General features: G+C 39.4%; 1 protein-coding gene across 3 annotated transcripts in view; it reads left to right on the top strand.

The window, feature by feature from the left end:
* KLHL13 (kelch like family member 13) overlaps positions 1–26,918 on the top strand; it is a 79,168-nt gene that overhangs the window by 7,572 nt on the left and 44,678 nt on the right. For 2 of the 3 annotated variants that reach the window (XM_075720576.1, XM_075720577.1), the window contains exons 2-3: positions 1,079–1,137; positions 10,293–10,364. In XM_075720576.1, the coding sequence (XP_075576691.1) occupies positions 1,118–1,137; positions 10,293–10,364 (92 nt within the window). In that variant the 5' untranslated portion in view covers positions 1,079–1,117. Of the gene's footprint in view, positions 1–1,078; positions 1,138–10,292; positions 10,365–26,918 lie in introns of those variants that run through there. The other variant, XM_075720575.1, reaches the window with a different exon arrangement.

The following is a 26,918-nucleotide window of genomic DNA, read 5'->3' as shown; positions in this document are numbered from 1 at the left end:
ATTGCTTGAGACCTACTCTCTGAAGTCAGAATTTTATTTGTAATGGTACAAATGGTACAGTTGGAGGGGAGAGGATGATTTGCTGAAGTTTCTGTTTTCTGTTATGTGTAAACTGACCTGTTATTTCAAATCTGTTACATAGATTTACTGTTTTGTAACCATCTCTAAAAATACTAATTTACTTCTGTATGTTAAAGTTATTAATTAAGAAATAGGAATTTCTGCTTTGGGCTGTGAATTAGTAGTAAATTGCTTTAAAGAAATGTCTAATTCGTATAGCTACTAATTTTTTATTGTTCACTTATGTTTATCAATGTAAAATATATATAAAAGACCAAAAATCAGAAGTGTGGCTTTTTTCAGGGGTATTGCATAGTTTATATTTTGCAATGCTTGCTGCCAAATGATGTCAGCAAAATGAAACGTTACAACTGTTCACTGTCCCTTCAAGTGGAAGTACGAGTTCACAAGCTTGAATATAGTCTGTAGTCTTTCATTTTGGTTAATGGCTGTAAGATACCATACTCTTGAGACATAAAAAAAGTGGAACAAGGAGTTTTTGATCAATTATATTAGATCTTAAGAACGGAACTCATTAAAATTTTGGCCTCTTCTTTACAAATTAATGTGATTATGTCTTGCACATAAATAATTTGAGCTGTTTCCTTGCTTCTTAAAGTAAAAGGTGGCTTTAATCAGTTCACAGCTTCCATTTTAGTAAATTGTTCATAGGATATGCAGGCTCAGGAACAACTGGGTTAAACCAAGAGATTATTTGAAAAATCTAGGGCATGCACTCTCTCTGCTCACTAATCAGTTTTCATAATTCATCCTTGTTTCTACAGCAAAGAGCAGTGTAGTATATGGAAACAAGAAGTAGTTTTCTTTCTTTTATTATCCTTTATCGCTGTGATTGTACTGGAGAAAGTTAGTGAAATGGGGAAGAAGTCATATTGTGTGTGAATGTTTAGAATGAATCTTGGTTTGTTTTGTGAAAATCCATGGGATCTGAGAGGCAGATGCTATTTCGGGATGTCTGTCTGTAACTCTGCTTCAATTCTTTTCTGTTTGACTACAGGTGCATGAAGAACAGAGGAGATATTTCTGCTTATCAGAGATGATGTGGAGAGACACTTTGTGAGTAACTGATGTGTGTTTTCTAAAAAGCCCAAAATGCTAATGTGGTAATTTTTTTTTTTCTTTTTTTCCCTAACTTAGAATCACTATGCCATTTGCCTAACAGTTTCATTTAGTTCTGGAAAGCTGTGAATGTAGAGCCCTTCATGGAAGCCATAGACAAAGCTGATTTGTTGAAATAAAGAGCTGGAAGACACAGCAATAGAATATGTATATATCTATATAATAGATATATATATCATTTCATAAATGATTAACCATGATGCCTAACTTTTCTACAGTGATCAGTCTATCAAAGGCTTTTACTATTGACTGCTGAATGTGTTCTAGACATCTGTAAAAACCCCTGACACTGGGTATATGGGTAACCTTTAGTAGGGTTAACTTGGTACTTACAGAAGCTCTTCTGTCAGGCTTACAGGTGCTACCTACTCTACATGTCAGGTTATTAACACTTCATGTCCTTGTCTAATTTTGATTGGAAGTCTGATATATTTACCATAAAGAAGATGGGAATAGTAGCATTCAGTAGAAGCCTTCCTGAAAGTTTTCAGTTCCTGTGTGCTGAACACAATATTCTGGGAGCATGCAGTTAACCTGTGCTCCCAAAATATTACAGGAAGGGAAGAACCTGTATGTCAGAATATAACTGTACCTAAATAAGTACTTAAAGGATTTACTTTTGTGGAAACAAGGTCATTTTTTATGATCACAGTTAGGTGATGTGATGCAATGTCTTATTTGTCAGATGGACTCCTTAAATATGCTATGTTTCTAGTATTTTAGACTCATCAGCCAGCTCTTTCCTTTGGGTTGATTAGTCCCAGTGTTTCGTGTTTGGTTTTGGGTTTTTTTTTTTTCCAAATTTGCAGTAACAGTTGAGAATTAGAGCAGCATCTTATTTTAGGATCTTCCATGATAGTCCTCATGCTTTTTTTTTTGTTTGTTTGAAGTATAATACAAGTAATGTGGTCTTGAGTGCTTTCTTTTAAACCATAAGTTTTGATATTCTGGAGCTAGTGCGTTGTTCTAATGATAATTATCTAGGAGAATGGTGCCTTTGTGGATAACTTCAGTGCTTTTCTTGGCACTGAAGAGCTCAAGTTAGAAGAACTGCTGTTACCTCAGGCACCTTGATTTCTAAATTTTTTGCATTAATGTATTAATGTGGTATTAATGTATTAATTTGTATTAATTGTATTAACACTACACCATGAAAACATTGTTCTTTTTTTTTCTAAATTGAAAAATATCCCTTTATTATAATAGACTAGTAATTGCGTAAACTCCTAGGTAGGAACCAGTTTGGAGTCTTACATGGGATTTGCCTTTTTGGTTGCCTAGATCTAAGAAAAAGGTTTTTAAATGGTTTTTAGGCTTCCCTTGTTCTGGAACCCTTTGCATATTTTCATAGATGTAGTTTAGTAACTACTTTTAAAAAAAATTGTTGTTAATGCTTCATTTCTCATTCTGGGATGAGGTTTGGCATCTGCAAAGAGTGACTGGTAGTCTGTCTTGCTTTCAGTCAAGAGAAAATCTGCTTCAAGATAATATTGGCTTGTAGTCATCTTTCCCTTGGCTTCTTCCAGGCTCTGCTTGCCAGTTCAGGAAGGCTGTGGGAGGATTTCTTTGTAATGGTGTCCTGGCCAGGTGCTGGATTCTTTATGAAGCAACAGGAGAAAGCCTTGTGCTGATCCAGTTGACTTACCCAGGAAATAAAGTGTTGATTTGATTTACTCTACTCTGTGACCTTGAGATCACTCTCTTGTGGCCAAAGTCCATGAAGGCGTGGTCGCAGTTGGCTGAGTAGTAGTGATAGTATGGAATATTATTTAATAATATAACTTTTAAGAAGAATAGTATTTAAAATAAAACTATTACGTTCTGTGATGCCGTTTGTGGATAACGAGAGTAGTGGAGTATTTGATTCCTCGGTCATGGCACGTGTTGTTCTCCTTGTTTTCAGATTCTGGTCAGGGCTTAAGCAGAGTCCCTGGATTAGATCTTGTGGGCAGAACTTCCTTCTGCAGCTCCTTGAACTACTCTGGTCTGCCCTTGAGACAGTCATCTTTTGACAGTCCCACCTGTGACCCAGTAAGTCAGGTAGGACTTGCTCAGGGGTTGGCTGCTTCATGCAATGGATAACACTGTTCTTAAAAGTGTCCCTGTTCAAATTTTTCAAACTCAACAACAGAGATTTCTGCTGTTGGTAATGCGGTGAGGGGATATTGCCAAAGCCGTGGTTTGGTTCACATTCTTTTGTTTCAACTTTCTAGGCTGCTTCCTTAGGGCAAAGGAGCGTTTTCATAACTAAAAATCTTTACCATTTAAAAAAAAAAAAGTCTTTAAACTGTTGCTGTAGCTTTCTAGAAGGTATAAGGGTGAATAAAGGAAGGAGAAGTTGTGTGGCCATCTGGTCTGTACAGGCTTGCATAAGTTTGATGTGGTTTAGGTAGGTACAGTTGTATTTACTTGCCAGCTGGGTATCACTCTACAGAGCTTGGAAAAATTTGCAGTTGAGAAATAACTTAATTTTTTTTAATAAGATATTTTTGTTATTATCAGCTTCATCAAATTGGAACTTTGTTGTTCAGGGTTTTTTTTTTTACAGGGAATATAGTTTAAGTATAAATGTTCCAAGTGTCAGTCTACGTAGCTTAAAATATTTTTATAGTGATGCCACAGTTACTGATAATACATACATTTTTCTTTGAGTGTATTTACAGATGTTGGCTATAGTTTAGTGTGGTAATTTTCAGAAAAGGCTCTGAAAAACACGGAACAGTTCTTTCATGAGGCTAGCATTTAATTTGTACAGATTGTTGCTGTTAAAGACCTCTCAGTTGTGTAGCAGTCAGCTTTTCACTGTGTTCACATGGCTGGGTCAGGTTGTGCTCTAATACTTAAGAGAGCGGATAAGGCTTGCAGCCAATGACACCCGCTGTGAACAGTGTTTCTGGATTTGCCTACATTAAGACTCCTCTGTGTCAGTATTAGTAGCTGCAATAACAGGTAATATCCATCTGGCTAGTTTTGTTAATTCATATGGGATATTGCAAGGGTGAATATGGGTAAGATATAATGGGATAGCTTGTGAATTGAATAGAGTTTAGTCCTTGTTGCAGGGTGGAGGTGCAGGAACTGGTTTCTTTTCCCAGTTCTACATGATGATAACCTTGGCTTTAACCTCTGTGCTGTAATACCTCTTTTTGTGAGTGGTATTTATACGGTTACATAAAGTTTGTGGGATGTATAATGGAAATTGCTGTTTACCTGTTATAGTTTTTATCGTGGTTTATTACTGTGCAGTTTTGACAGGATTTCTGGTTAAAAGTGGAAAAATATTTCATCTTTGCTCAAGCAGCAAGCTTAAAGGGTTTAAAATATATATTGCAACTTAGTCCATTAAGTTAAAATGTAGCTGTTAATAAAGTGAGAATGTACAAGAAAAGCTTTTTCACCTAGTAGTGTTGACTCCTACATTTGTAAACTTAAAAAATATGAATTAATAAGTATATTGGATAGTATTTAACTTAAAATTGTAGAAATAAAGTACTTCAAAGTACTCTGAAGTACTCTAAAAAAACGAAACACAGAGATGCACACCCATTCCCAATGCTGATTTTTTTCCTGACAGGCTGAATGAGGGTGCCTTGTTCTACTTGACATCTGCCCATGTCTGAGTAAGTCTAATTTGTACAATAGTAATAGGTACTTGAGCTGTGCCCTTGGTAATGAGTAGATTAGGGGTGTATGTGACAAGTTGGACACTGAAGGGACATGCTGTATCTAAGCTATTCAGTTTCCTTGTGAATGGACTAATATGTTCCATTGGCCTTCCCTGATCTTAGTAACCACATAAAGCTTTATGCTCTTAAAATAACTGACAGTCAGCAGCTGGTTTCTCACCAGGATTTTTTTCACTGTGAGGAGAAAGTGGGATCCAAATGTCATGAGTCCTGTTGTCTTACTGGAGATAATACTTTTTTTTTTTTACTTGTATTTGCTGGATTGCTTCTGTGCGCTTTTTTTTAAAATGCAGTCCTCATCTAATCAAACTTTTGTCGGTGGAATCAGTTTCGCCACTGTGGATTTATTAAGTGAAGGTGGTGATGAATGAGCTTTAATACGCTGAAATTGTAGCCATAGGTGACTTATATTGGAGAAAAGGTTTATGAGGGATGAAAAATGCAGGTGAAATGCAAGTCCTTTGCAGAACACTGAAGATATGGTAAATCTGTAAGGACTTAAATGTTTTAAGATCACTTTTACATCAAATCGATTGGATATTTTTGGGCCAACTAATAAGCTTGATAAAATTTTGATTCATCTTGCCATAATGATGTGAGAATTTACATTTGATTCATTGTGCAAATCCAGGCATGAAACAGTTGATCAGCTAACTTAAAATTCAAAAGAGTATTTCATTTAAAACAATGCTTTGACACATGCATCTCAGTATTGCAAAAATTCTGCTTTCTGCTACTTTACTTTTGGTGCAGTGGGTTGAGACTGTCCTTGCGCAGTGCTCTGATCTGGTGGCACATGCAGCTGCTTGTGGAAATGGGTGCGTTTCAGGTCCCTGCCCCATTCTTGGCAAAGATGTGATGCTGTGTAACAAGGGAGTTTTTGCATCCTTTGAAATCTTCAGGTGAAAGCTAACTTTGATGGCTGTTAAATAAGGGCATTGAAGAATGGAAGGGAAGGGGGAAAGGGAGAACCCTTCTGCCACCTGTAACGCATGTTAGGTGCATGGGACTCACCAGCCCGGTTCTTCGCAGCTTACTGTCCAAAACCTGAAATACAGCCTGAAATAGTGGATGTGGAAAGAGGTGCCTCTTCCAGTACAGTCTGGAGAGATGTGTATGTGGGGTCTACTGGATGTGAAGTGTTGGTGGGGAAGAGCTGTCTGGCTGCACTTGATGACGCTGTCTGCTACAAAGCCATAGCAGATAGGCTGAGGGGTTAGTCTGCATACAGGGGTATAGGTTGGAGGCAGTGTCATCTTCAAGGTCATTGGTGTGGAAAGAGTAGCCGATTTGCTTCAGATAAACTATAGAAATAACGTACAAAGAGAGGCGGGACCTCGACGATGACTTGGTGGCTCACCCAAACTAGTCGGATTGGAGTTTGAGTAAAAGTGTTCTCAGAGCATTTTTTTTTTTTAAGTCCAGCTTTTATCCTGCATGTCACTTAATGAGTGTATAAGCAGAGAGGTTTGTTTTTAAACTTTAGTTGTGTGAATCTTTATACAAAATGCCACTCTTAGTTTGCCTTGAAATTTAACAATGACTCTGGTATTGTCAGAGTTGTCACTCTTAGAGTTCAAATTAGGAAGCCCGTAACTGCCAAAACACGGATTGACTTGAGACCCAAGATCCGTTAGGGCACAGATGCCAGTGTACTTAGGCAATGAAACAATCCTGGTTTAGCTCGGGAGCACAGAAGCATGATTGTGCTCCTACAAATGCTATGCAAAGGTTGAAATTGCTGAATGGTTTTGAGATTATAGGTTTGATTGCATTAAGACTGTATAAAGGTTTTTCTTTCCCCATGTAACAGCTCTAGAGGCTTATTTTGCTGTCTGTACAATGTCTTATTAAAGGTTGCTGTAGGAATGCAGTGAAACTGTTTGTATTCTGATTTGATGCAGGCATCCTTCTGGACTATTCTGGGACATGTTTTGGGATGATGAGGGCAAGGCAGTAGATCTTCTGGAGCTTTATACTTTGCAGATTGGCAATATTTCCATTGCCAGATTGCATCCTGTGCGTTAGAGTGTATTTTTCACAAGCCAGACATTTACATTGCTTTAATAGTGCTCTGTTGTGTGCTGTACAAGCTAGTTTTGCAGTGGAATGGTTTACATAACACAAGAATTACTTGCACTGATTTTAAATAAGGTTCTGTATTATGGAGTTCAGTGTAGTGGATCCTGTTCTCTTAAACAGTCTCACTTCCTTTTTAGTATGTGTGGCTTACCTGAAATTACAGTGCTTGTAAATGATGTTTCAGGAAGTGTGAACTGATCCAGCATATGCCTACTGCTGAATTTTAATGAACTCCTGTGTGTGATAATGAAGTGTGTTGGTTTTTTAGTTACAGAAGCTTCCTTAGTGTTTAGACTTTGGACAGTTTCACACAACTTTTGTGTTTAACAATGATCTCTTGCTTTTGCTTCAAGGGAACCAAAACTAAATAGCTTTGGAAATGGTATGTTGATTTTTTTTTTTTTGAAAGAAAACTCTGTAAAGAACACTGTCGTAGTGTCTTTTCAATTAAAGAGAAAAATCCGTGGGGAATCTTTTTAAAAATGTTTGTCTGATGCCCTCCTAAGCAACCCTGACTCAACAGATACTGCATCTGGGTGTTTGCAGCTGGATCAGAAAAGCCTCTGATGGAAAGGCCTGAGTCTCTGCTTTTTTTGTGCTAGCAGAGTTCTCGCAATCAGCTTGCTTCTCTTGTCATGTTTAGTTTTGGTGGCTTCTGAGCAGAGATAATCAGCTTTTTGTACTGGGTTTGCAAGATGCAAAGCACTACCTTAACAATTGCTGCTTACTTGCACTTGGGATGCTTACCTATGCTATGTCAACCTTGAGCTCCTGGTTCTTGCTGCAAAGGCTTACGGATAGTCTACCTTACTGGATGCAGTCTCATGTTTTAAATCAAAAACCAAAAATTTAAAAATTGAAGAAATTTATTAACTTTCCTGTGAAGCAGATTTCTCATTTTTTACCTCATCTAGATGAATGACTGATTCTGCAACAAGTTTAGATCTTTTATTCTTTTCAATTTAATGATCCTATGCTTTTACTTAATTTTGTGTGTATGTGAAAATGCTGTGAAAAGTACAGCTCAATATCTAGTTTGCAGAAACTCTCCTTAGGTAATTTGTTGTTTGAATACTCACCTGACAAGCAATGCTGGTATACAAAGGTAAAACAAAACATCTTTCATCAAAAGGGCTTATAACTCGGAGTGCAATAGAGAGCAGGTGCAGATGGGGATCTATAGAAAGTCAGAGTGACTGAGAAGAAATAGTTGCAATGTATCAGCACTCTGACCAATGTCAAGTGCCATGTGTCATTGCCAGCTTGGTGGTGGTTCTGAGGGAGAACTTATCGCTGCTTTTTTTTTTTTTTTAAGGCACCTTTGTGTGTAGAGGGGTCCATGAAAGAAAACAGAGGTGCTTGTTGGATGGTTTGCCAAAGGTTGATCTAATTAAGAGGAACTATTGTTGCAAAAACAGCAAAGCTGAGCCCTGAAATGCGTTAGAAAGCAGCTTTTCATGCTTGATGTGGTGAGAGAAGCAGGAGCATTGGATGGATGCACTGTAGTAAATTAACGTGGCTGAAGGGGTAAGGCAGGAGGACATTTCAGAAGTTTCAAAGGTTTAAGAGATGTGGAGCTTTTCTGAAACCAGAATATTTAATTTTGTGAAAGGTGGATTTTACCCAAGTAGATAACAAGGGAGAAAAGATTGCATCTTGAAGATGTTGGACAAATAGTTCTGGAAAAAATTATTGTATATTTGACAGTAACTCCTTATATAGGCAGCATGTACATTTGAAAGGTGGATTTTTTCACAGCTTATCCTAATTGATTTGATGACATAAATTGATAAAAGTAATTTATCAATGTAACTGCATTTGTTTAAGGCTCTTGCTAGCCTGAATGTGTAAATTCTTTAGAGAAACAGCAGCCTTTGTGTTTCCTATATCTTCAATCTCTTGCCAAGGGAAAAGATCCTGCAGACAAAACACTCTTTCTTTACCTCCCCCCAGCAAACAAATTACCAGTCAGACAAAATTGCACATCCCTAATGATGTAGTACTGCAGGCAAGATGAAAAGCATAAATGTAGATCTGTCCAAAGACTCAAAGTAGTATGTGGGTAGAAAAGAAGAAATTAAAAGATTATTTTGATATAAATATTGTCACATTCACCCAAGGCTTCATAATATTAAAATGTCTGAAGACCTAGTTCAACTTTTGAATTTCATTTTCATTCTCGATGCTTTGTTGGCAAAGAGAACAACTAGTGAAGTTCAGTGATTCTTTTAATACAGAATATTTGCATTGTCTGGAATGCTTTGTGGTAACAAAAGTGACTTAATGTTGATTTTCATTGGAAAGTAATACAGTTTGTAACACATTCTTAAGAAAGATTTTTAATGAAGAAAGGTTTTCAAGACAGATTTTTAATGAAGAAAAAAGGAAAAAATAAGTGCATCCTTGTGAAGGGAGTACCTCCATTTTCTCTACAGCTACATTTTAGGTATTGGAAAGCTGTGATTAGATCCCTCTCAACCTTTTCTTCTCTAAGTTGAACAAAGATGAGTAATTAAATAAGAGAACAATGCAATTTTCTCATTTCATTAACTGTGCTTCAAATTAGGCACAAGTCTGCTATCATTTGTGTTCAGACTTTCAACAGCTGAGGAGCTGCGAAGCTTTGGTGCACTGAAGCTTTGGTCCTTGCATTGCAACAGAATACTGTGATTATATTTCGTCCTAGATGTTCTCCTTGTGTTCATAAAGCACACACGAATACAAGACAAGCTAATTAGAAATTAGCATCCTAGATTAGATCCTGTCTTTGCAAGCCAAAAGAAGACTAATTGAGGTTTATGGTAGTCAAGGGAGTAGCAGAAATACAGGCAACACAGCTGAGCAGTAGGTAGTAAATTCATGCAGAAAGAGCTTGTGTGCACTAGGTTTGGGAAATATTGGGTTAAAGGCTTTGCATTGAGATTGGCACTTTTTATATTGTCACCTTTTTTTTTCCTTTGTTAACATCAGACTTTTCAGTTGATGGAATTTATTCTTAAGTCAGTTTTCTTTCTTCTGCTGTTGATACCCTTGATGTGTTTCTGTAAAAACCTCAAAAGGTGGTATGGAGATGGACAGCATGCAGGTACTGTTGCGCCTGAATAGATTTTAGAATGTGGCTCATCTGCTTTGTGGCTTCTTGTGACTTATTTTTATTTCTTCAAACAAAAAGCCTGATTTTCTTATAAAAAACAAAAGATGGGCCCCACAGATCTTTGGCAGCTGTTTGTTCCAACTTCATGTGTTCTACCATGTTAAGCACACTTCAGTGTGGCTACTCTCATCTAAAATTACATATTACATTTTATCTCCTTTGGTCAACAGGGGAGTTACTAACCTGGGCGGCATGGATGATTCTGTGCTCAGAGGGGAGGTGTCAGCAGTGCTTCATGACAGGTATGTTGCAAAGTGCCTAACTTCCTGCCAGAGATGTTAGTGGGTTTTTTTTTCAGCATGGCAGCCTGGAAGCCTTTTTCCCCATCTGGAAAATTGAGGAGTTCTGGAAGAGCTAATTAGCAAATGACCTTAAAAATGAAAGGACCTAGTTAGTGAGTTGTAAGCTGATTTGTTCCTCAAGTAATGGACTGTGATTTTCAAACAAAGCAGGAAAAAAACCCAGCTTTATTCTTAATGGTTCTCTAATCCAAGATTTCTGTGGATTTTGCTGATTTAGTTCATCCAGCTGCCCTTGCACCTGCTTTTTGGTATCCAAAGACCAGTCTTAGAACAAGGAGGCAATAAAAGTTACTTGTCAAATCTTTCATTGTGCTAAAAACATTTCTGATATGGCTGGAAAGGGATTTCTGTCTTAATATACTGAAATCAGCCATTCTGTCTTTCTTGATTACACTCTAACTGCTATTTAATCTTTTTGTACTTACTCTTTTTTTAGAAAGAAAAGCCACAGATTTAGGGCGAGAGTAGAGATGATCACCTTGTCCCAAGAGAAATTCTGGCAACCTTATTTCAGTGTCTTCCTTTCTTGAAATAAAGTTCTTAAAGGAACAATTATGTTTTAACTAACTGAACCTGATTTCAGGAAGCTATAAATTTTTTTACATTTTTATCTTGTGCTGCACTTTGCATACCTGTAATCGTAGTTTTGTCTGATCTGATTAACTTGTTGGGAGTGACTGCTTTCATTCTTTCAAAGAAACTAGAAAAATCAGTATGTTTCTAGTGCAGTATCGTTCTGTAGAAATCTTTTAAGATGTACGCTTTATCTTTGTTAGTTTTCATGCTTTTTCTAGTTGAATTAGGAACTCCATGCTTAAATTAAAAAGAAAACTTAAGCTTAAATGCCTTAAGTTTATAATGAAATAGCTGCTGGTACAAAAGTTTCTGGCACTTCTTTGTAAAGGACCTTCATCATGCCAAGAGTGTTAGTTTTGATTTGATTTTTTTTTTTTCTGAGGACATGACACGGATCTCTTGGGTGCTTTTCTGCACTGCTATATGAAATATAGCAGCATGAATAAGAGTGTTTCAGTATGGAAAGAAACAGTGTTGGTAGGATTTGTTTTCCCTTGTAGGTGGTTGAAAAATATTGCTGCATCAAATGGCACTGTTCATGACTAGCAATTTTCTGTTAATGCCATTTGAGACTCCCACATTCTTAATTTTGATTGTTAATGACATTTAAACCTTTCATTTAACTAGATTAATATATTAAAAGAACTGTTTTGAGCATTCTTCTTAAGAATAAATGCTCAATTATTTCTGTTCCAAAGGCTGCGTTGACATTAAGCAACCTTATTTTTTAGCAAGTTTAGACTAAAGAAATCTAATCGAGCTGTTTCTGTAGTTTCATTAACTGGTCTTGTGTACTTTGATCTCGGTCTAAACAGATAATTCATGGGACAACAGTTTAAATTATTGAAGTTATGTTTTGGCAGTAGCTAAATCATTCTTGAAGAATGATCAAACTCATCAGTATGCTGCTCTCTGCTTCCGGGAGGCTTTTTCACTGCATGTTTGATCTTGGATTAGAAGCAACAGATTTTATGCTTTTTTTTTTTCAAAACAGGCACACAAGTGCCTTTTGTCTGCTGGATGCATTTATGGTGACTTGAGCATATTCGGTCTCAAGTTTCACTTTTCAGGCTTCTGTATGAGTGAAATTCTTGTATACTGTGTCACTCAGTGAATGCATACAGCCTTTTAGCAGTGTTTTGGTCAGTCACATTTCTGCTTAGCACGAAGAATGGCTGTTTAATGAATAATCTTGTGAAACTTGAAGAAAAAATTATAAAAGCTTTCCTTAGAGTGGAGTTATGATGTAAGTGTTCTCTCCATCTTCAAGAGCTTCCAGTCTCTAGTAATCCCAAACTGTACCTCTTTATTTCGTCCTGTTTCCCTTTAGTTATTCTGCTGGAGTTGGTTTTATTTAGCAGTCATGCCTCTCTCTATCCATAACAGTGACGTTACCTGTATTCTCTCTCCTTCTCATTAGGTTCATGCATTTATGTCCTTTGTTCTTAGGCATGTGCACTTGAATATTTTAAAATAAGTATATTTTCATTTGAAATGGGAACATTGGCATTTTCATATAAAGCCTTTTGAATATATTCATGTAAGAGCTAAAGTTAGAAAATAAAGAACTGGAAAAAATCTGGTGGATATTTTTGAGGAGATGACAAGTTTCTTATTGAACACTTGTGTTGGTCACATCTGGTCTCAGTATGGTGTGTATGACAGTGTGTGTGCTTGTTCAGGAGGAAATGATTTCTTAACCTCAGCGGAAGAATTAACCTCTTCAGTCAAAAGTTCGTTTCTCCAGTAAATGCTTTTAGCTTTCCAAATTACTTTTTTTTTAATCAACCACTCCAAATGACTTCAGGATTAATAAAGAAAAAACTCACAGCTTTAGTGTTGACTTGCATTTAAATAAAATCTCTGAAGGGTTTTTTTATTATTATTGACTAGATAAAAGTAATGTGATCTTTGTGGTGATAGAGTATTTGATAAAAAAAGGAAAGTTGCTCTTGTATGACTGGAAGTTTATGTGCAGGCTTGATGAATAAATTGGTAGCATTTAACTGTTAACAATTTTTTTTGCATGAAGAAAAAAATGGTGGTTTGAACTAGTAACACTGTCTTGCATATTTAAAGCTGGTTTTTGGTTTTGGTTCAGGTATGTTTCTGTGTTAGTTGTAAACTCCCTCTGCATGTGGCTTCTGGATCCTAACATCTGCCCAAATGTAGTTCTTGTATACTGTTTGTAATACAGTGCCTTTGACACATGAAATGTTTGCAGCTTGATCTTGGATGTGGGCAGCAAATAGGTGTGGATCTAAAATAGTTTATTTTCTCGCTGAAGGAAGCAAGGCTACTGCTTTAAAATGGCATGCTTTTAAATGGCATGGGTAAGCTTGCAAGCTAGGCTAGCTGCCTGGAAAATCTGGCTGGTTTGTGCTGTGTTCAATACCATGTGAGCAGTTTTTGCTGAAAAGATACAACTCTGGAAAGTTCTCCAACTGGCGATGTGTAGTTAGCAGTGTCATGTAATCTCATGCTGACTGTCATTTTCCCTTTTGTTTCCATACCTCTGTCTTCTGTCACTTGGGTGGATGTGTATTGGTTGTAACTGTTCTCTTCATGGCAAGTGGTGGGTGTAGTGTTATGAGTAATTGTTTCCGTGCTCAGTTTGGTGTTTATTTGAATGCATCAAGTTAAAAAGAGGGGCTTTATCCAAAATGACTTTATGCTTATGGTAAGGTGCTTTGGGGTCTTAAATCTAAAATAATCTACTTGAATAGGGTGTATAGCATTTTCCCTTTGAGAGAGTATGGGATTTGTTTTTCTGCACGTAATTTATCCAGTGTGATCCTGTATTTAAACTGGGCTTATCACTGTGGGGTACAGACTGGCATAGTTCTTAAATTGATAGGGCACGGAACATTCAAAAACTTAAATAACTCCCGTTGTTTAAAAAGTGAATCATTTTAATATGCAGCTTAATCTGCCTCAGCAGCTGATCATCTAAATAAACACTTCTGAAATAAAAGTTGTTATCTTGAAAAGTAACAACACTATCTTTAAATTCCTTATTCCCAGAAAATACTTTTGGCGCTAACGTTCAGGTATAATCAATGTCCTCCCATATAGTCAAATATGGAAGAATTACATTGTTCTTTATTCGTAAAGGAAGGGGAAAAAACCAACACTTTTCTGTGGGTGCATCTGATTGGTTTTATTTCATTTTGCTGATAAGAAAAGAAGTCACCTAATTTTGAAAAGGGAAGTATATCTTTGTGGGTGCTAAATAGTTTGTTGGTACTTCCTACATTTAAAAACAAATGAAAAAAAAAAACCCACAACAACTGAGGGATGTCTATATTTGCCTTACTTGAAGGGAAGAAAACCCCACATCTGAACACCAGAAAAACTTGCATTATAAAACCTGACCAATCCAAAAGAACCCCACTTGTATATTACATTTTTTCAATGCTAGAGGTGTTCTGCATGCGTATGTTCATGCATACAGGTTGGCAATTGTCGTGGTTTAGCCCTAGCCAGCAACTAAGCACCACGCAGCTGCTCGCTCACTCCCCCTACCCCGATGGGATGGGGGAGAGGATTGGAGGAGTAAGAGTGAGAAACACTCCTGGGTTGAGATAAGAACAGTTTAATAATTGAAACAAAGTAAAATAGTAATGATAATGATAATAATAACAATATGATAATGATAATAACAATAATATACAAAGCAAGTGATGCACAATGCAATTGCTCACCACCCACCGACTGATACCCAGACAGTTCCTGAGCAGCGATTGCTGCTCCCCGGCCAACCCCCCTCAGTTTCTATACTGAGCATGATGTCATATGGTATGGAATAGCCCTTTGGTCAGTTTGGATCAACTGTTCTGGCTGTGCCCCCTCCCAGTTTCTTGTGCACCTGGCAGAGCATGGGAAGCTGAAAAGTCCTTGACTAGCATAAGCAGTACTGAGCAACAACTAAAAACATCAGCATGTTATCAACATTCTTCTCCTACTAAATCCAAAACACAGCACTATGCCTGCTACTAGGAAGAAAATTAACTCTATCCCAGCCGAAACCAGGACAGCAATACATTTCTGATGATTCCATTGTCTTTGGACATCTAGGATTTCATGACTGGAGTGCTGCACTGGAGGGCTATAAGCTCTTCAGAAGGGATAGGCAGGGTAGGAGAGGCGGTGGGGTGGCTCTGTATGTTAGGGAGTGTTTCGACTGCATAGAGCTTGACAGTGGTGATGACAAGGTGGAATGCTTATGGGTAAGGATGAGGGGGAAGGCTGGAAAGGCGGATGTCCTGTTGGGAGTCTGCTATAGACCACCCAACCAGGAGGTAGAGGTAGATGAGGCATTCTATAAGCGGCTGGCAGAAGTGTTGCAATCGCTAGCCCTTGTTCTCATGGGGGACTTCAACTTGCCAGACATCTGCTGGAAATACCACACAGCAGAGAGGCAGCAGTCTTGGAAGTTCCTAGAGCATGTGGGGGATAACTTTCTAATGCAGCTGGTAAGCGAGCCTACCAGGGGAGGTGCCCCGCTTGACCTGCTGTTTACCAACAGAGAAGGGCTTGTGGGAAATGTCGAGGTCGGAGGCCGTCTCGGGCTTAGCGACCACGACATGATAAAGTTCTCAATTTTGGGTGATGCTAAGCGGAGGGGCACCAAAACTATTACCATGGACTTCCGGAGGGCAGACTTTGCCCTCTTCAGGACCCTGGTTGGGAAAGTCCCTTGGGAGGCGGTCCTGAAGGGCAAAGGGGTCCAGGAAGGCTGGGCCCTCTTCAAGAAGGAAGTCTTAAGGGCGCAGGAGCGGGCTGTCCCCGTGTGTCGTAAGACCAACCGGAGGGGAAATCGACCGGCCTGGCTGAATAGGGAGCTTTTGCGGGGACTCAGGGAAAAAAGGAGAGTCTACCGCCTTTGGCAGAAGGGGCGGGCAGCTCAGGAGGAGTACAGGGATCTTGTTAGGTCCTGCAGGGAGGAAATTAGAAAGGCAAAAGCCCAGCTAGAACTCAATCTGGCCAGTGCTGTAAAAGACAATAAAAAATGCTTTTATAAGTACATCAGCAATAAAAGGAGAGCCAAGGAGGATCTCCATTCTTTGCTGGATGTGGGGGGGAACATTGTCACCGAGGACAAGGAAAAGGCTGAAGTACTTAACGCCTTCTTTGCCTCTGTGTTCAACAGCCAGACCGGTCATCCCCAGGGTACTCAGGCCCTTGAGCAAGAGGATAGGGATAGGGACCAGAATGGAGCCCTCATAGTCCAGGAGGAAGCAGTTAATGACCTGCTATGCCACCTGGACGCTCACAAGTCTATGGGGCCGGATGGGATCCACCCGAGAGTACTGAGGGAGCTGGCAGAGGAGCTTGCCAAGCCACTTTCCATCATCTATCAACAGTCCTGGTTAACAGGGGAGGTCCCTGATGACTGGAGGCTTGCCAATGTGACGCCCATCTACAAGAAGGGCCGGAAGGAGGACCCGGGGAACTACAGGCCTGTCAGCCTGACCTCGGTGCCGGGGAAGATTATGGAGAGGTTCATCTTGAGCGAACTCCACAGGCAAGTACAGGTCAACCAGGGGATCAGGCCCAGCCAGCATGGGTTCACAAAAGGCAGGTCCTGCTTGACCAACCTGATCTCCTTCTATGACCTGGTGACCCGCCTGGTAGATGATAGAAAGGCTGTGGATGTCATCTACCTCGACTTTAGCAAAGCTTTTGACACCGTCTCGCATAATATCCTCCTCGGGAAGCTGGCAGCTCACGGCTTAGACAGGCATACTCTTCGCTGGGTAAAGAACTGGTTGGGTGGCCGAGCCCAGAGAGTAGTGATAAATGGTGTTAAGTCCAGTTGGTGGCCGGTCACGAGCGGTGTTCCCCAGGGCTCTGTTTTAGGGCCAGTCCTGTTCAATATCTTTATCAATGATCTGGATGAGGGGATCGAGTGCACCCTCAGTAAGTTTGCAGACGACACCAAATTAGGTGGGAGTGTTGATCTGCTCGAGGGTAGGATGGCCCTGCAGAGGGACCTGGACAGACTGGATCGATGGGCCGTGGCCAACTGTATGAGGTTCAACAAGGCCAAGTGCCGGGTCCTGCACTTCGGTCACAACAACCCCATGCAACGCTACAGGCTTGGGGAGGAGTGGCTGGAAAGCTGCCTGGCCGAAAAGGACCTGGGGGTGTTAGTAGATAGCCGGCTGAACATGAGCCAGCAGTGTGCCCAGGTGGCCAAGAAGGCCAACAGCATCCTGGCTTGTATCAGGAATGCTGTGGCCAGCAGGAGCAGGGAGGTGATTGTGCCCCTGTACTCGGCGCTGGTGAGGCCGCACCTGGAATACTGTGTCCAGTTTTGGGCCCCTCACTACAAGAAAGACATTGAGGTGCTGGAGCGTGTTCAGAGGCGGGCAACGAAGCTGGTGAAGGGTCTGGAGAACAAGTCTTATGAGGAGCGGCTGAGGGAACTGGGGTTGTTTAGCCTGGAGAAGAGGAGTCTGAGGGGAGACCTTATCGCTCTCTACAACTACCTGAAAGGAGGTAGTAGTGAGGTGGGTGTTGGTCTCTTCTCCCAAGTAGCTAGCGATAGGACAAGAGGAAATGGGCTCAAGCTGCGCCAGGGGAGGTTTAGGCTGGAAATTAGGAAAAATTTCTTTACGGAAAGGGTGGTCAGGCATTGGAACAGGCTGCCCAGAGAGGTGGTGGAGTCACCATCCCTGGAGGCGTTTAAAAAACGGGTAGATGTGGCACTTCGGGATATGGTTTAGTCTGGTCTACCCTTGATTAGTCTAGAGTGGGCTTGGTAGTGTAGGTTAATGGTTGGACTAGATGATCTTAAAGGTCTTTTCCAACCTAGATGATTCTATGATTCTATGATTCTATGATGTGCCTGTGATTCAGATTTTAATTCACTTGGATGCAAAATCAGGCATATCTTAGAAGATAATTGCACAGTGGTAGAGACTGTGCTGGAAAAACAGGATACCCAGTCTTGCTTGGGTGTTCACTGCATGGGGAGGTCAGTAGGTTTTGCATATGAAACAGATTTGTTTTAATGAGCTGCACTTCAAGCTTGCTAATGTTGTTAAGGATGTCTTGTAAAAATGAGAAGTGCTAGGCTATATTTGCATTAGTGTCCTGCCCTGGACAGTGAAAGTTGAAGCAATTACTAACTTTTCACATGATCTTCAGAGGTATGATAGAAGTATCCTGCAGGACCAGTGAAGGCTGTTGAGGGAAACAACTCAATTTTTCAGACAGTATGTTCTTCTACAGCCTGGTGACTACCAATCGCATAAATAGATGCACACTGAAATCTCAAATCCACATACCAGTATGATTCCTGCAGGTAATAGTAAATTTAACAACTGAAGATAACAGTGCACTGTTAAAATGTGGAAGTATGTCCGTCACAGAAAACCTTCAGCTATAACCACTACTATTCTGCCTCATTACAATATTGTATGTATATTTATGCCTGACCTTCCTATGACATTTCTGAAACCTGAGCATCTTGCTAATCATCTTCCATCTTCCTCAGCTATGTTATCACATCCAGCTCCATCACACTGGATTCCAAACATTTTCAGCATGCAGCTGCCCTGTTCCAAATTCCAGACTTCTAGTTTCATTCTTCTGGTCCAGCTCAGCTCTTAGAGGCCAGTTAAATCAAAGTGGCAACCAGGTAGGTGGAGGTGTATCAGCCAAGGTTCTGGAAGGAAACTTAATTTGAAGTGAATGTGTTAAATCTTCAGACGCTCTCAATTTACTTCTGTTGTCCCAAGACCATAGAGGTCATGTATCAACAAGTCAGCAAGTTCCTCAGTACCCCAGCTGGACAAGGACAGCAAAGCCGTGTCTGCAGTTGCTTAAATGTGGATTGACGTGACTTGAGTGAGTCAGAGCAATGTGGGAGTAAAGCAGAACATGAAAACTGAAGCAGAGGAGTTTGCAGGCTTTGTAAAGCTGTTCTCTCCTGGCTAGAGCAGGGTCTTTGGCTCTTGCCTGCGCTCCTCTTTGCTCTCACAGTGAGATTTTCTCCTCTCTTGTTCTGTCTCCCCAGTGATTAGAGCACCAATGTGACTGTGTTGAGTTCTGTTCTCGGATAATTAGAGTTGGGCCCGTATAGCAAAATACATAGTAGTCTGTCTTGGGTTTTGCTCGGGGGTTTGCCAGTACATCACTGGTCTGTCATTGTAAACCGGACATCCTTTTCGTTGCTGCTGTTTAGTGGGGTGTGACAAAGACATTGGCTGATGAGGAGTAATTACGTGATGCATGCTGGCTTGATCTGAAGTTACACTAGCCATCTGTCTGCTATGCATGGTTTAGGAGTAATGAGGAGTGTTGTTTAAGAACAGCAATGGCCTTGTTCTCTGGACGGTTAACGTACTGGGTTATAAGACCATTTACAATGCAGAACTTGGGAGAAAAGGGAGGGAGGAGGGTAAATGAACTGAATCACATTACTGGAATTTGCTGTTTAAAAGAATTTATTATGTGCATTCAACAACTGAAAGCTAAGGCTCAATAACTGTATTTAATTTTACTTTTGCCAAATGGAATATGTGCCCTTTGGATTCTGTATGCTTTCATCAGATTACAGCAATGAAGTAAAAGCTTAGTCGCACTGTGCGTTGTACATTGTTCTGGGCTGTTGATAAAAGATAATCTTAAATAGGCTGCTTATCTGCAAATACTACAGTTATTTTACATGGGAGTGCTTGATTGGATGGCTAAGAATTCTGAACAACTTCTTAACTCTTTATTGAATGTAATTATTTAACATCCCTGGTAGTCTTCAAAGAGGTCTTTTCTTTTTAATAAATCAGTATTTTTGTGCTTAAATTGGGTATTGCCATTGTTCCCCCCTATATCCTTGAAAGCATGTTTCAGGACCCAGCAAAACTTTGTCATGTTTTAAAAAAAATATTCTCTCCAGCAGCTGCTTTTTGTGCAGCAAGGTGTTGGTGGTTTGCTTATGTTTCTACTTCAGTTAAAGAATCAAACAGAAAAAGGTATGTCTGTGCATGTTGTTGCTTGATTCACGATATGAGCCAGAACATAAGTTTGAAGAAGTTTTATGAGAAGCACTAAAGAAAGAATGCTCTTCTGTAGTAGTGTTTATGTAAAACTCCTGGGGTCCAGTAGTTGCTGTAACTGTTGGTTCCCTGCATAGGTTTGTTATTCACTGGACAGTTTTTATTTCAGTGTTTACAGAGACTCTTGTGGCAAACGTTCATCTTATCTCGAGCTACCAACTGCATTTTGCTTCAAGTTCAGTACTGACCCTGTTGAATAAATATCTGGCTTATTGCTCTGCCTTCCTCCCTAATCTGACTGCTGTATCCTGTGCTTTTGGATTTGGAGTAGTGTATGGCTGGCTCAGCAGAGATTTCCAGGTGCCCACAGAATTAATCTTGACACCTTTTCATGTTTCCAGTATATGCTATTCAAAGGCCACAAAAGCTTCAGCTTTCAAGGATTTTAGTGTCATGAAAGAACTGAGTTCGTCTGAGATTGCCTTTGAATTGCCAGACACCAACACTGCTTCCAGTTTAAGGTTTGCTAAACTGCAAAAAATCTACTCAGTGGCAGTTATAAATGTCTGTAAATACATGGGCAGGCAGGAACAGTTCAGGCATGACTGATGTCAGTGCTTGACTTTTTTTTTTTTTTAAAATTTCATTATTTTAACACTTCATTATGTGGGATGATATAATTGCATTTTCCAGGGAATGCTTTGTGCAATATGCAGCAAGACTTTGCTCATGTGGCCACAGTCACGTTATGCCTGGTCTGAGTTATCATGATTCTTCTGAGGTATTATTGTGCAACTTTGGTGTTATATTAGTTACTTTTGAGGTTCTTGGAAAATCTTTCAGGCAAATAAAGTGGTGTTGCAGCATGACTTCTGCTGCTGTTTGTGGTGAAAGTAATGTTTTGTACTTCTCATGGTGTGTGTATACCCTTCTGCATATTATCATTCTGTCTTGTGTGGGCAAAATGATAATTACAGCATCTCCAGAAACCAAAATGCTGAATTTAAGAGTTAATAAAAAACCCTTAATTGTAAGAACGTGTTAGAGCAAAGCTTTGCTTAATGTCAGTTTTGCTTTGTTTAGAGATCAGAAAATGATTATACAATGAGACGCATACAGCAAAGAGCTGAATATATATATAGCTGAAAGAATATGCAAAGGCTTGTGGGCAGGTGTCGTGAGCAAGGGGGGATGCTTATAGATGTCCTTGTATTTCAGCTGTGTCTTGTGTTGGTTCCGCTGCTTCCGCTTAGTAGCTGAGCATGGTCTTGGGTTTGTTTGATACCTACACCAAACTTCCTAATTACATTTTAAATTCATGTAATTAAACTTGTGTAATTCGAAGTTATGGTGGAAAATTATGGCCAGAAATACCTAATTTGTAGGTCAAAGTTTGACTAAGGTTGGAGAGTTGCATGCCTTGTAAGGAACAGTGGAGCATCAGATTTGACACACTTGGAGTCAGTTATCCACATACTCTTTTAAAATGTTATTTCATACCTAATTCCATACCTTCTTTCTTCCTTTCCTGAAGATGCACTGCTTTTTCTGCCTGAGGAATTGTCTGTGGAACTTAGGTGTCTAGAAGCATTTTTCTATTGAAGCCTTAGCTTGGAAGCAATCAAAAATTTCTTGAAATGGAGTCATAGCTTAAATTCATCCTTCCTTGTGTGCTTAGCACTACAGATTATATTCATAGATCCAGGTATAATACAGAAGGAAGGATGTTTATAGTTGTTCTTATGTATTCATATGTATGTCCTACTACAGTGTTAATGATGCTTTGGTAGTGGGAGGTGAGGTGAAGAAGTTTGATTGGGGCCTTGTATGTGAATCTGCTTGAGTTGCCTACTCTCCCTCTTGGTACAAACCACTTTGGGTTTTTTTATTACTTTTCACAGTTGGCTTCTGTGAATCTGTCCTAAGAAGAAATGCTTACTGAAAAGCTGGTGGTGTGATAGCTGAAGAAGTGAAGAAGTTTCCTCTGTTTTTTTTCACCAGACATCTGCTAGTTTCATTTGAAGCTTTCTCTTTGTTGTGTTGGAGAGCTGGTGAATAATGACTCCTTGTTCACCTTTACTGTGCTTTTTGTGTCACTATAGGCTCTTAATGTATTTCTTCTTGCCTATCTGCCTTCCATGCTGTTAAGTCAAATCTACAAGTGTTCCTTGTACAGAAGACATTTCACAAGTCTGCTCATCCTTTTCATTGTCTGCCTTTCCTAGTTCCATTGCTATAGCTGGTGAGATGGGGCAAAGAGCAGAATAGCTCGTATTTCAAACCAGGTAACGTGGGGGAACGATGCTGCCTTTGTCAGCAGGCAGTACAGGCTTAGGAACTTTAAGGCTGGGCACAAGCTAGCCCAAGCTAATGATGATGTACAAATCAACTGAAGCTTAAAAAAAAAGTCATATTTTGCATCAGTGTCCTATGTGAAGTGAGTTTTCTGGTTATGCTGGGTTTTTTTTTCCCCATTCAAAATGGGAAGTTATGAAAATGAGTACTTGTTTTGTAGAGCAGTTCTTATGAACACCAGAAGGTGGCATAACTGATTTTCCTAAAAGTGTTTTGATTGCAAGAAATACATAGGATGCTACTAAGCTTATTCTAAAGCTGTTGGTCAAATTTTGATCTAAGGAAAGTTGGATCAGTTTAGCCCTTAAATACTTAAGGGAGCTATTTAAAGGTGCACTCATTCTGCTCTTTTTCAAAATGTGAAAACTCTGGTGGGATTCATGGTGGCTTTTATATCTGAGGCTTTTGAAATTGGAAGTAGTTTAACTGAAGTGCAGGATGAAAAGAAGCGTTGTCCATCATGTGTGCAGTGGAATTCTTTCCTGAGCTGTTTTACAGAATCCCGTTTTCCCATGAACACAGTGTTTAGATATTTTGCTTTACCAGTTTGCAAAATGAGACCAATTCCTGCCTGTTTTAAGCTCTTCAGGTTAGCTGGCACTGTGCAAGAATAAATTATTAATATGGTAACTACAAATTACAGTTTTATACTATAGCAATTCTAACCACATGCAAATTTGTAGGTGTACCAGTGTTGCGTGTTAGAAGCAGTAAGTGGAAAGAGTGTGCAAAAAAGACCAATAAGCATTTAAATGAAAATATGTTTTCAGCATAGTATGTATTTCGTTCTGGCAAACTGGAAACTTAGTCTTTGCGTAGTGTTGCCATGTGTTTAATGACAAATTGATGTAATAAGGCATTAGATACCATCTCATGTGATGCTTTTCCATCTTAGAGAAGCTTATCTCTGGGGCAGTCATCTCCACTATGGTGTGGATCAAAAAGTACTTAAATATACCTTAAAAGTAGGTATTGTTTCCATTCAAAGAGCCAGGGGCACATATTCGTAGAGTGAGTGTATTGGGCATAATTGGCAAGGTGTTGGTGCAGGGGTGCCCTGTGTGGGATAAGGCTGTGACTGCCCTATGCTGGACACAGCTGGGGTTGATTTTGTATTAAAAACTTCTTTTGTCTGAATAGTTAAATGAATTGGTGTAGGACAGAACCAAAACTTTTGAAGTATTGAGATAGATGGGATTTTTTTTTCTTTCCTTCAGCTCCCTCTGGCAGGCAAACACCTGAATTACACCTGTTTTATTTTAAATTCTTATTTCAGAGAAAGGCTTGTCCCAACCAGAGTTGTTTGGTGTTGTATATGTATGCATCAAAAAGAGATTTTCAGCTGTAGAAAAGTAGATGACTGCAGCTGCAGAAGGTGCCGCATACAAATATTTCTTGTTTAGCTGACTTTTTGTAGTCTTTTTGTGCATCACAGCTGTGCAATGCCATTTCACGCCAAGGACCTCTACACCATGCTCATCTATTGATATATTTTTTTTCTGTCATGCAGTCTCTCCTGAGCCTGCTGTGATTCACTAGAGCAGCACACATGAGAGTGATGTGACTGTTTTGCATAGAAGTCTAGCGCTATTTGCGGAATTGTTAGACCCCTTTTTTTGCTGACTGAACTGCCGCGAGGGAGGGAAGTGGTGCAGCTCTGCTGTCAGTAGCTGTCACTTGGGCTGAGCCCTTCGACCCATCTCCGTGCAGTCCTCTCCTTCTCAGAGCTTTGCCAATTTTTTTCAGTTTTGCATTTCTGAAGGACGATTTGCCAGGATGAATTGATACAGTCACATGTACAACAGTATAAAGATGTAGAAAACTGCCTAGAGTGTGTGGTAGTGCTGGTAAAATGGCTCAGCGGTGGGACCTGTAAAACCCACTACACAGACATTTCTGAAAGCACTGAAGCTCAATTTTCATTAGGAGCCAGATGTTTGAAGCTCACTGTGGCAGTCCTCTGTGTTATAAAATAGTCCCGAAAATTTTGTGAAATAAAGGTTTATAATTGGGAGACTTTAAACTATTTGCTTTAAATATTTCATAGTTTTTAAAAATCCAAATAAGATTAGCATTCTTCTGTGGGTCTTTCTAAAAACAGCTTGTGCTTAGACTTCTCGCTCTGTACAATTATTTTATGTAAAGCAGTATGTCGTGATTTGATCCTAAATTATCTGGATAGTTACATTGTCACTAAATAGGGATGTTGTAACTGCAAAGGTGTTCTAGTCTGCTAAGTGAATATCTTAAAACTGTCACTTTAAATCTGCTTTTGGAAATTAATTCATAGCTTGTATGTTTACCCACCATAAAAAAAAAAAACTTGAATGAAATAAATAACTTGCATCTTTTGAAACTTTGCCTAGGAAACGTACAGTTTCCTTTGAATTTATATTCTCATAGATACTAGAGAAGAAAGCAGTTTGTAATTTTCTTTCTATAATTTAATTATTACGCAGGAATTTTGACATTTGGCAAATTAGAAATAGAATATAACGATGTATTTCAGAGAAATGGAACTGTTTAATATGAAGTGTCATTTTTGTGATAATTTTTTTGTCTTCTGGAAAAATCTAAATGTAAACAAGGTATACATTTTGAAAGTCTCATGGTTCTTTTTTGTTTTAAAATGTTAATAACCACTAAGATTGTGCTAATTCTGTGGCATGAATATGGTTAGTGATTGTATACCCTCCCTACACCCACATTCAGCTGAATGTTAAAGGCTGTGCCTTTTGGGTCCGTTGTATAACAACACTCAACAGTGGGAGTTTACAGAAAACCTCTTGTTATTACAGAAGATGAATAGATATCTTCTGAAGTGGTAGTATCCAGCTCTGCAGAAATCTTGCAGTTATGCAATTAAAGCTGTTCCATGCACTTAGGACAGCAAGGATGGTTACAGATATCACTGAGGTGTAAATCTTCCTTGAGCTGCAAACATACATCTTCAGTGTCTTTGCTCCTGGCCCCCTCCCAAGTGAAAGAACCTGCGAAAGCTATCCATTTTGTCAATTTTCCCTGCTGCTGTTGGGAATGGAAAAGCATCAAAGCAAGAGACCCAGTTACTCGATTTTGCTATCCTTTTGGGAACATATAGTGTGGAGGTTTAAAAGCAGCTTTGCTGAGGAAGGGAGGATCCTGAGGAAACAAACTAGGCATTTCCCCCACGTTGTCTTTTGGGAAGGAGTCTTTGGACTACACCTACTCCTCAGCGGGGGGAGTTGATTCCTGATTGCCTCTGGCTTATAGGCGGGGGGGAAATAAATAAATAAATAAAAATTAAAGAAATACAAAGTATGGGCGTTTAGTGCAAGACTCCCTTTGTTCCATGTGGCCCATTCAGCTGTTCCAGCTTCGGTACTAATTCCACCTGTTCTCATTGCATTTAGTTGGAATGGTCTGTGGACTTGAAACTCCTTTTCTAGTGTAGAGAAATTATACTTTTTTTTTTACACTGAATAGGGGAAATACTAATAGTAGTGATAAATTTGAAACTGAACTTTTTGCTGTGTAAGCCTGTCACATGCCTTTGTGTGAAGGCAAGCTGAACTTTAAGTTCAAGTTACAAATTTTTATGAAATAGTGTCTAACATGCTTAAGACTAGCTGATGGCAAATAATTAAATTGATTGTGTTGTATTTTTTTTTGAGTCCTTAAAGGAATCCAGCTGTCAGCAGTGCAGTGACCATGGGCAGCATGGTGCAGCAGCTTCAGGTCTTCTCCTAGAAGATATATTCCCGCTGTTTGGCTCACAGGTTGCACATAGTGATTTCTGACAACCTGGACTTGAAGCATCAGCACCTTTTCCGAAACCTTTTCAATCTTGTTCTCTGTCAGTCTTCTCTGAGGGACTCTGGCATTCACGTAAAAACATCAGATCGCCCACATTGGAAATTTTGTGGGTTGTGGGTTAGCAGACTGGATCCATGAGAGGTGACAAAACAGTGGGAATTCCTGTGCTCAGAAAAAGTTAAATCTTTTTGTCTTTTAAAGAAACGGAGTCATAACAGAAACACACAATAAAGAGCAGTGATCAATGTGCCTTAGTCTTGCCTTCCTGTGCCCCTTCTTTTCAGTAGGGACTGCTTTGTGTAGGTGTGCAGGACCACAAAAACTCACTCCAGTAGGTAAGGACAATAAGGTTTAGGGAATGCAAAATGACTAACAGACTCCATGTAAATAATGGAAGAATGAAAGAAAAAGTCTACCAACTTTTATTTTAAGAATATTTTCAAAATACTTTAATCAACACATGACTAATGTAATTTGCAGTTTGCTGTCTGTGGTGCAGGAAATACTGAGGTTGTTAGTGGCTGGTGCTCAATCCTAGCCTCCTTTTAATTACTACTAAATTGTTTAATATATTTGCATCATGTGAGTCAGATGTGTAAATGTGTTTAGGCATACTTTACTAAAATAAATTGTGCAGCCAACAGACCATTACAGCTGTGAAGAAGTTGTTTAGAAATGAATTCTTTGTAGTTTGACCTAATAAAAATAACTGTTGCTTCAGACCAGTCATTTTCAGCAGGGTCAGTCTGGCTGCTGTGACTGT

This window comes from Pelecanus crispus, chromosome 13, assembly GCF_030463565.1.
Source record: "Pelecanus crispus isolate bPelCri1 chromosome 13, bPelCri1.pri, whole genome shotgun sequence".
Taxonomy (NCBI): domain Eukaryota; kingdom Metazoa; phylum Chordata; class Aves; order Pelecaniformes; family Pelecanidae; genus Pelecanus; species Pelecanus crispus.
Note: the sequence above shows the minus strand (reverse complement) of the source record. Positions and strands in the feature narration are given on the sequence as shown.